We start from the raw sequence: 9255 nt of genomic DNA, 5'->3' as shown, positions 1-9255 counted from the left end.
GGCAAGGTGTGTCACACCGAAACCTGATTAACTTCACAGCTTTGGAGTTTCATTTCTGAACACAAACTCAGGCTTTGCTTCAAATCCCAAAGGTCCAGGACAGCACACAAGCAATAATCTCTCCCTCCCAGAAAGAAAGGAATGGAAAGCACAGCACTTCCTTATTGCAGCCCAGCACTGTCATATTCCCATCCCTCCTGAGAGATTTATGGCAAAGAGAATTTCAGAAGGAAATTGCTTCCCTTGTTCTTGCTCTGGCTGTGGTCTGAGCAGCCCCTGGCTCACCTGGCCATTGAAGGAGGTGCCCTCCTGGGATTTGATGAACTCACTGTAGGCCTGGTTGGCTCTGACAATGACAGTGGCCACGGCTTCCTGGTACTGCGGGGAGGACGTGGCGAGCAGGGGGAGCGCGGCGAGGGGAATGTGATCCTGGCTGTTGGACAGGCAGCCCTCGTCATAACTGTATGGGCTGAGGCTGCAGAAGGCAAGGGACAGTGGGAATATGGGGGAAGACAACTTGCAGGCAGTACAGTCAAGTGTTGTGGTTCATAAAAAAAAGCCTCAAGCCAGAAAGACCATTTATTCTTCTGTGAATGGGTGAGAGCTTAATAAATCTTTGCCTCCCATCAAACGTAGATCTTCAAGGACAACATACTTACACTGACAGAACAACCTCCAGACAAGGAATTAAATCCTTAGTATTTATTGGATTAATTAGAATAAATCAATCTCAGAACTTGTGCTGCATGATTACTGTATTCACTGCAGCTAAGTATGAAATCGAGATTGAATGCCTGGCTGGTACATTAATAAATGCATGCCCAAAGCATGGTCAGAGCTCCCAGTGCTACATGCAGAACATCTCAGGGAAACAAACAAAACAAAACAAACTCCCAAAAAAACCCCACTCCATGATAAAACAGCATCAACTTACCTGGACACCAGGGAAAATGCTTCAGAGCAGATGGCTGGGCAAGGGACGAGTTTGATGGCAATGTGTCCCAGAGCAGCTGGGTAATGCACCCTCATCACCGTGTCAAACACGGTCGTGATGGTGTTGACATCCCCTTGCTTGGAGCTCTGGTCACCACTTCCTGAGTCCAGGATGTTCCCTCCATGGAGGACCAAGAGGAGGACATGGATTTTACTTGGCTGCATTAATGGCTGCACTGATTCATCCTAGGTGGGGATGGAAGAGAGCACACAGAAATGCTCATTTTTCAAAGGGGTCTGACTTGTGCTTAATTTATGGCAAATTAATTTATGGCAAAGGCTATTAGATACACCACAATACGATGCTGAGAACCTGAGTACTCCTTCCAGTCTCTTATCCTACACTTGTGCATGCACAAATGCACACACAGCCTCAGTCTGACTTGTTAGAAGCAGAAGGAATGTTGAAATTAAAAAAAAAACCTGCATAAAATTGTATCCAGGTAAAACATGGCAGCAGTGAAGACATCCTTGTGTATATTAGGGTGGAAAAATACAAAAATGTAAGTTGTTTTTTGTGGGGTGCTGAGCTCAGCTGAAGCAGTTGGCAGTGAAACACATTCAGCAAAATTAAGAAATGAGATCAAACAGGTCAGCAAGTGGCAAGTTACTGAGAAGTTGTGGGAAGATCAGTCATTGCATGTTTGCCTAACACAGAAGTTATAAATAAGACTTTAGATTTGCTTAAACTGTTGCAAGAGAGGAAATGAAAAAAGTTCATGACCTCATAACCCACGGAATGGCCAGCATGTGGCTGGGAGGCTGCTGCATGAACACAGTGACGGACTTTAATTTGGCTGTCCAGGTGATTTGCTTATTGTGTTGAAGCAATTCCTTGCCTAAACAGACAGGCTGTAATTTGGGGGAAGGAGGGAATTGCATCCTTATCATTAATGCCCTGCCAGAAGAGCTGTAAGCCCAGTCCTGATGGCCCAGGCAGGTACAAGAGCATCCATGTGCACATCCTGTAACACAGCAGAGCAGTAAGTATTTTTAATATCTATTTGCTACCAGGGCTTTCAGTGTTTACAGCTCCCACACGGACTCAAATCCTCCATCCTACATCTGTGAGATCTGTGCAAACCCTCCTGCACCTGACCCCTGTGCCAGCAGAGACATCTGAGAACATCCTGAGCAACTCCCTGCTGCCACTGAGAGGGGTAAGGAAAGGATGGAGGGCAGCAGTGCTTTCCATTTGGCAAACTGTTCTAATTCAAGCATCTTCAGTCACCTGTTGTCCTCTGAGCAGTGATTGAGTCCCTGACAGACCTGCTGGTGGGAGGAAAGCATGCCCAGGCACACATTAGCAGCCTAACAACCACATCACATTTTTGCCAGATAATGTTAAAGCTTGTCTTACTACACAGCCCACCAGAAGTATTAAAATCCTCATCCAAGTCTGTAATAATGATTTTTTCCAGACCTCCTGCATAAGAATGGCCTTGAATTATTTAGCACCATTGCACTGTATTCATGCTGCTCTTCAAACCTCCTCTGACTCCAGTTTTAGCCACCTGCACAGTGAACCTTTCCCTGGCTGGAGGCACAGGAGGAGCCCTCAAAGCATCTCAGCACCTCTTCTGCTTCCAGACAAGTGTTTGAAGTGTTCATTTGGAGAACAACATGAGTCACCAAGCTCAGGTCATGCAGAAGTTTATCAGCAGTGCTCTGGAGGCACCTTTCAGTTCATTACCCTCTGCTCTGAAGGAAGTGGGGAACTGCTGATCACTTTAAGGGTGGAGGTAACTGTTCAGAACTTCCTTGTAAGATCTGGAGCCTCTTAAAACACCTCAATCCTGAACCACCTTCAAGTGAAGGAAGCTTTTAACCTGAAAATCATTGCAATTGGTGGCACAGGAATTTCATACTATTTTAGCAGACAGCTTGTGAACAACTACAAATAACTGTCTTTTTCATCTTGCTTTGAAGTCTGTTCTTTTTCTAAAATGAAAGCAGAAACAGGAGGGGGTTGAGTTTGCACAGCCCTCTGAGGAAGACAAGTTTCCCACACCATCTTGAGCTCCAAGAGAAATCTTAGGGCTGTGACTTGCTTATTTTGAGGTGGCCAGAGCTGTTCCCCTCCCAGCCACCCACTCTCCTCACAGCCCTTGAACTCTCAGTCTATTATGGAAAAGCCAAACCACCATGAACTTAGAGCCTGTAATTCCAAAACTCATGATTTTTGATGGACCACTCAGACCCAATGCAGGCACCCTGCAAAGCAGCTGCAGCACCCCTGCAGCACAGACAGGCAGCTGCTCAAGGGCAGGATGAGAACAGCCAGCCTGGGGTGTCTGAGCAGGACTCTGAACTGCAGAGAGCTGGGCTGGCTCAGCGTGCTGTTATTTATTTATTATTTTGCCCAGAGCACTGCCCCAGGCCGTGCTCTAACTGGATTCCAAACACCACTCTGAGCAGCTCCATGCTGTGGGCTACAGCTGAGCGCTGTCCTTTGCACCCTGGTGCTGCAGGAACGTGTTCTCCCACTCCCACATCCACACTTGCTCATCTGGAATTGCAGGACAGCTCTACCCTCGAGCTGCTCTGATCCCCACAGTTTTTTCCAGCTGGATACCTGATGCTGCCTGCAAACTACACAGCATTTTCTAGATGATGTTCCAAAGATGGGTGAAAACCCCCTTAAATCAGAATTACAGAAGGACACACACAGGTGTTACTGGGGCTCAGCAGCACACGGAGACAAGACACTGCTCACAGCAAAGGGACCCATTTATCCCACACAGAGCCATTCCAGCAGCACAGGATCTCTTTACAAGAAGCCCAAGCACTCACCTCGATGATGCTGAGCCTCTCCACGCTGGAGCCAACCTGGTACTCTGCTGATGTCTCCTGGTACAAGTCACCTGGAAGAGCAGAGGTGCAAAATGTCAGCACTCCAGATGCTCTTTGGTAAAGACATTCTTCCATAAAGACCTTGCTTGTTCCAATGCCTCACATCTCCTTCATTATTTCATCAAATCATCCTCTCCCTCCTTCCTGCCTCCTTCCACCTGAGAAGCCTGGGCAATGCTGGGTCATTTATTTCCCAGCAATTTGTCCTAACCTGGCTAAGAGCTGAGGACATCAGTGAGCTCTTCTCTCATTACAGAGATCTGGTACTGCTGCTTTATTAAGGATGGCAACAATGGGAAATCCCTGCACGACTGTCAGAAATGATTGGTTTGTGGGAAAATAAAAGGAATTGCTTGAACTACACTGGGGAGTAGAGATCTGATGTATTCCTACATCTGTGCCTACACAGACTGGCTTTGTAGAAAAAGCCTGAGTGTCACCTTCCACCATGCATCGTTCTGGCTGAGGAGCTACAGCTTCCTTTCACCATTTCATAATGATGAGCAGAAAGTAAAACTGAGGCAGATACAGTCAGGAACAAAGGATGGAGCAAAAGGAAAGAAGAGCCAGGAGAAATTCAAGTCATTTGAGACAGAGCTGGGATATTTCATCATTATGTGAGAGAATCCTGGCTGTCACACAAAGGAGCCAAACCAATGTGGAAAATAAAAGAGAATCAAAAGCTATCCCAGCTCCCACTGAGCAAATCTTTTCTAGCAGCACTGGACAGTCATTTTTATGCTCTGTCTCAGCTTCTCCCTTTGTGAGATGAGGATAACAAGTTTTACCTTGTTCACAATGAGGCTGTGACAATTGCCTGGAAATACTGTAAAATAGCACATGCAGTTTGTACGTGGAAAAGAATTACCCTGGACATCATCGCATTCGGGGGTTTCAATTTTATCCATCAGATCGTTGGAACTCCATTTGGTTATTTCTTTCGGGAACATTTCCTCATTGTCAGACAAGTCCTCTTTAAAAAACAGATTTTTTGAGAGTCACAAACACAAAAATATGTATACAGAAAAGAGCAAAACCCAGAATTTTAAATAAAACCCACAACTCTGTGCAATCTATACACATTTGGATAGCTAAAGTCAAAATAAACCATATACTTTACCAGCTTTTGTTATATAGAAACCAAAGCACCTTTGAAAAGTAAACAAAATGTTTTAACTGCATGATTTAAACAAACAAAACTCCTAAAACATGGAAAGAAGCAATCTGGGTTTTTAATGGTACCATGTTTGGCCTTTGCCTTGCCATTCTCTCTGATGGTGCCAAAGCAGCCAGAATGCTCCAGGACAGGAGAGGACAAAGCAAGGATTCCCACTGGGACCCTCAGCCCTGTCTGAGAGCTGTGGGGTGTCTCTGGGGGAAGGAGGGACAAGGATCACTGCTGCTCATAGGACCAAACACCTAAAAAGGCAGGAGCAATAAAGGGAATGTGAACTCCCCAGGCTGATTTCCTCAGGAGATGAGACACAGTGCATGGATCTGCTTTTTCCTTCCTACCTCAGTATCTTCCAAACCCTGTGGCTCAGTTCAACCACAGTCAATAAAGAATAAGGGTCCCAAAAATATTATGTTCTTAGAAGTGTAATTAAAAGGAAGAGACATACAAAGGAGAGATCTCCCTTCTCTCTCTCTTTTTTTTTTTCCATTGAGGATGCATCTTTTGCTGCTATGATGGTTAAGTGCTTTCTAATTTATTTATTCCTCTGTGCTTAGTATGTCTTTCCTGAAAATTTTGGGCTTGTAAATTTAATAAAGAGTTATAAACATAATAACAGCAGTAATTGCAGATGTCTTGAAGATCTAAAAGCTGTAATCTTCAGAGTCCCAGACTAGGATTTCCCCTTTCTTATTGCTGTACAGTTACTAAGAAAATAATTAGCTGAAAGAATCCCACAATGGGGAACAAAAAAAGGTTATGAAATATATTAATCGTTTCAGCAAATCTGAGCAATAGCTCAAAAAAAATTGTATGAAGGGTACTAGATGAAGAGCCAAGCAAAGCCTGATTATTTTTAGGAATTTCTATTTCAACTTTGACCATAAAAAGAGAGCAACCTGGAAATTTTGTACCAGCATGCCATTTCCTTTTTCAGCCACGGAAAGAATTTGAGTAAATCCCAATTTCTCTGCACACAGGGGTGTGGAGCTGCCTGTCCAGAGCAAGTGGAAAGCCCAGGCCTGTAACACACGTGCTGGCAGAGAACTAAGAGGACGACTGCACTCTAAGCTCCTCCAGCAACTTAATCTAAATATTAAACTTAATTCCTTGAGAGGTCTAATTACAGCCCTTACTGCTGCTCAAGTGATCCCTGAATGGGATATTACTCCCATTATTAGCATTTATTACAGGATAGATATTCGATATTACTGTATTTGTCACTATCTTTACCAGGGAATGAGGGTGAGTGGGAAGCTGGAGACAAGGAATCTTCTGGGGCTCAGGTTACGCCCACTGCACTGTGAGGAAATGTGTGTGTGTGTGGATGGGAAGCACTTCTGAGGAACTCTGCTGGCTGTTGACTCACATCCTGAGCCCTGCCAGTTCCCATGGTACCGACCCCGGCAGGATGAGCTGCGAGCGGAGCCTCATCCCTGCTCACAGACCCGCAGCCTCTGCGGGCCAAGGGGCACCCAGAGGTCCCTCCTGGGGATGGGGTTCTGTTCAGCTGCACACACATGCCAAGGCTTTGACTCATGAGCCAAAATCCCACCAGATTTAGGGACAGACTTTTCAACCCAACCGTGCCGACTGCAGAGGACAAACTGTGCGTGCACAGAGACTCGCAGGAGAGCAGCTGCTTTTACTCTTAGCAACCTCCTGCAAGTATTGCAACAGAGGTGCACAAGGCTCATTTTTGTTAATCCCCTTTCCCAGGCCTGTTAGGAGCATGCCAGGGATTCCCTGGGCCCTGGATCCCAGGCAGAGCTGTCTCCATCTCAGTTTTATTACTGAGTAATTAAAAAGGCAAAAAGCGTGTGGATAGCGCCGGTGCCGTTTGGATGACTCACTCCTCTTCTCTTATATTGCTCCAATAAATCCCTCACTTGTTGTAAATGCTAAGTTAATAAATAGTGACACTTAAACTAAGTTGGCCCTTCCCTTTCCCAGCAGGAGACACACATTTATCCCAATTCACACATGTCCCAGCCATTTCAGCTGCTGCTGTGCAGCTCACCACACTAACACACCCCTCTCTACCCCACAGTTTGAGATCCATGCCTAAACACTCATGGGAGAACTCTTCTGGAACATGACACTATCCATTTTGGGAGGTTGAACTTCAGCTGAGCATCAGCTTTGCAAAACTGGGGTGTCATTTTTTAACAACTGCATTTCCCAAGTTCATCAGCAAATATTGCATCTCACTTCCATCAGACAAGCCAGGAGGAGAGTCCATCTGTTGTCAATAGAGATGGAGCCCTTCAGGCTTAAATTTGCATAAAGTAGAATATATAAAATGAGTGCAGTGGAACAAAGCTTCTTCACACACACATTACAGAGGAAAAAAATGTAGCAGTGTTCTCTTAATACAGATAATCAAAATTACTTTGACAATTCTGGAATCAACACTGATTAATTTTGGCACCTGAAGTACCTTGCTGCATTCGCTGTTGGTATTTCTTGGAATGGGAGAATGAGGAGTTAATAAAGGCAAATTTGGGTCTCTTCAAGCCCAGACAGGGCAATTAATCATACCTCTTACTGATTAAAAAACAAATTAGAAAAATAATCAGTCACAGTGAATCATTAGGACACACCCACAGTCCAGTTAGTACAGCTGGATTTCACGCACACTCATTTGCACCAAATACAACACAGCCCCTAGGGCTAAGACTGTGCAAGATCCCCTGTTCTCAAACAGCTCAGACTGCACCTGAAATGGTGCTGCATTAATGTAAGAGTCTGCTGGGTGATGCTGGAAGAAGCTGCACGTCATGGTTAGAAAGGAAAAGACTTCAAAGCAAAAAAGTCTCGCTTCCTTCCCTGCTCACCCCCCGCCCTTCATGCCTTCCGTTCTCTTACCCCACCATTTCAGGGAAGAAACGATGGTGATTTAGGCTCCACATACCATGTGCATCAAAGAATTCATCATCTGAGCTGTCATCTGAATCCCTGGCAATGCTCTGCATCCTCCACTCGGAGATACTATGGCGCGAGGGACTTGCTGGAAAAAACAAAAAAGCTTTATGCGAAACGCTACATCCACAAGACAGAGAGTTCCCAACATGATCTTTGCTGGAGGAAGAATCATGTGTTCTCCAAGAAAATTCACTGCTGCAATATTAAAAAACACAAAACCCCGATGATGCTGGTGTGATGTCAGTGTACTGCTTTACAGATCCTGTTTGTTTACTGTTGGTAGAACCTGCCAGCAAGATGCTACATTAAAGCAAAGCTGCTTGGATCACTCTTCTGCTATTTTGAATGGCAGCTATTTATAATTGTTAGTAGGACGTGCAAAATCAGCTGGGTTTTAAAGTTTGCAATTAGGAAGGAAGCAGGCTGATTGGAAGCTCTCTCTGTGCCTCTCATCAGCACACAAGCCATGCCTCTGCTTCGCTAACTTTCGGGTGGGTAGCTCAGCAGAGCAGCCTGGAGAGGAATAATCTGTTTTCTGGAAGGAAATTGCTTCCACACAAATTGGATTAGAGATCTGTTTAAACTTTAAACTTGAATGATTTAAACAACATGCTATCTGACTACTTCAAAGGAAGCTGTCGGAGCGGCGGTCCTGACAGAGCAAGGAGAAACCCCAAAGTCCTTTTAGTGCTGTTTGCCCTCCTGTTCCCACACCTACCTACTCCCTTTCACTTTCGCCTCCAGAGCTCTCTGAGCTAAATATAAAGACATTATGGCTTCTTCTTTTCTTTTTTTCAGATATAATTTAGCAACCATCCAGCCTGAGCACTTCTCGGCTGAAGTTGTCTCAGAACAGCCGCCTGCTGAAGGGAGCGCTGTCCAGAGAACGATGGGAGAGAGGGTTTGTCCCCTCGTGCCTGTGACACAGAGCACACAAAGCACTCACAGCAGCCACCTAACCCAGCAAAAACCTGAGGAGACTGACGAGTTCTCATTTTGCATGTACAAGAGCCTGAAAGGCTCCAGTTACTGTGACAGCCGCACGAGCCGTTTCGTGCTATTGTTCCAACAGAGTTGAATATAGAAGTAAAATTCTCCTAATCTCCCACCCGGCTGTCACATGGAACAGGGATGGAGACCCTGTGCAGAGCCAGGTAATTACAGCTCAGCAGCCCCAGCACCCACCCTCGGGAGCAGCCAGCGAGGAGGTGGCGGAGCAGAGCTCATTCACGCCCGAGTGACGTCAAGGCACTCGCATAATAGTTGCTAAAAATAGAGCACCTAATAGCACATGGGAGGGCAACAAGGGT

The 9255-nt window shown here is 45.5% G+C and overlaps 1 protein-coding gene across 5 annotated transcripts in view; it reads right to left on the bottom strand.

Annotated features, from left to right (window-relative positions):
• The window catches only part of PITPNM2 (phosphatidylinositol transfer protein membrane associated 2), a 110866-nt gene that overhangs the window by 28189 nt on the left and 73422 nt on the right, over nucleotides 1-9255 (bottom strand). For all 5 annotated transcript variants that reach the window (XM_031059524.1, XM_031059520.1, XM_031059521.1 and 2 more), the window contains exons 7-11: nucleotides 7935-8030; nucleotides 4715-4819; nucleotides 3787-3857; nucleotides 935-1179; nucleotides 286-475 (exon numbers count right to left, since the gene is read on the bottom strand). In XM_031059524.1, coding sequence (XP_030915384.1) covers nucleotides 286-475; nucleotides 935-1179; nucleotides 3787-3857; nucleotides 4715-4819; nucleotides 7935-8030 — 707 coding nt within the window. The remainder of the gene's footprint in view (nucleotides 1-285; nucleotides 476-934; nucleotides 1180-3786; nucleotides 3858-4714; nucleotides 4820-7934; nucleotides 8031-9255) is intronic.

The sequence above is a fragment of the Geospiza fortis genome, unplaced genomic scaffold (assembly GCF_000277835.1).
Source record: "Geospiza fortis unplaced genomic scaffold, GeoFor_1.0 scaffold145, whole genome shotgun sequence".
NCBI classification, from domain to species: domain Eukaryota; kingdom Metazoa; phylum Chordata; class Aves; order Passeriformes; family Thraupidae; genus Geospiza; species Geospiza fortis.
This window is presented reverse-complemented; position numbering and strand designations above follow the sequence as displayed.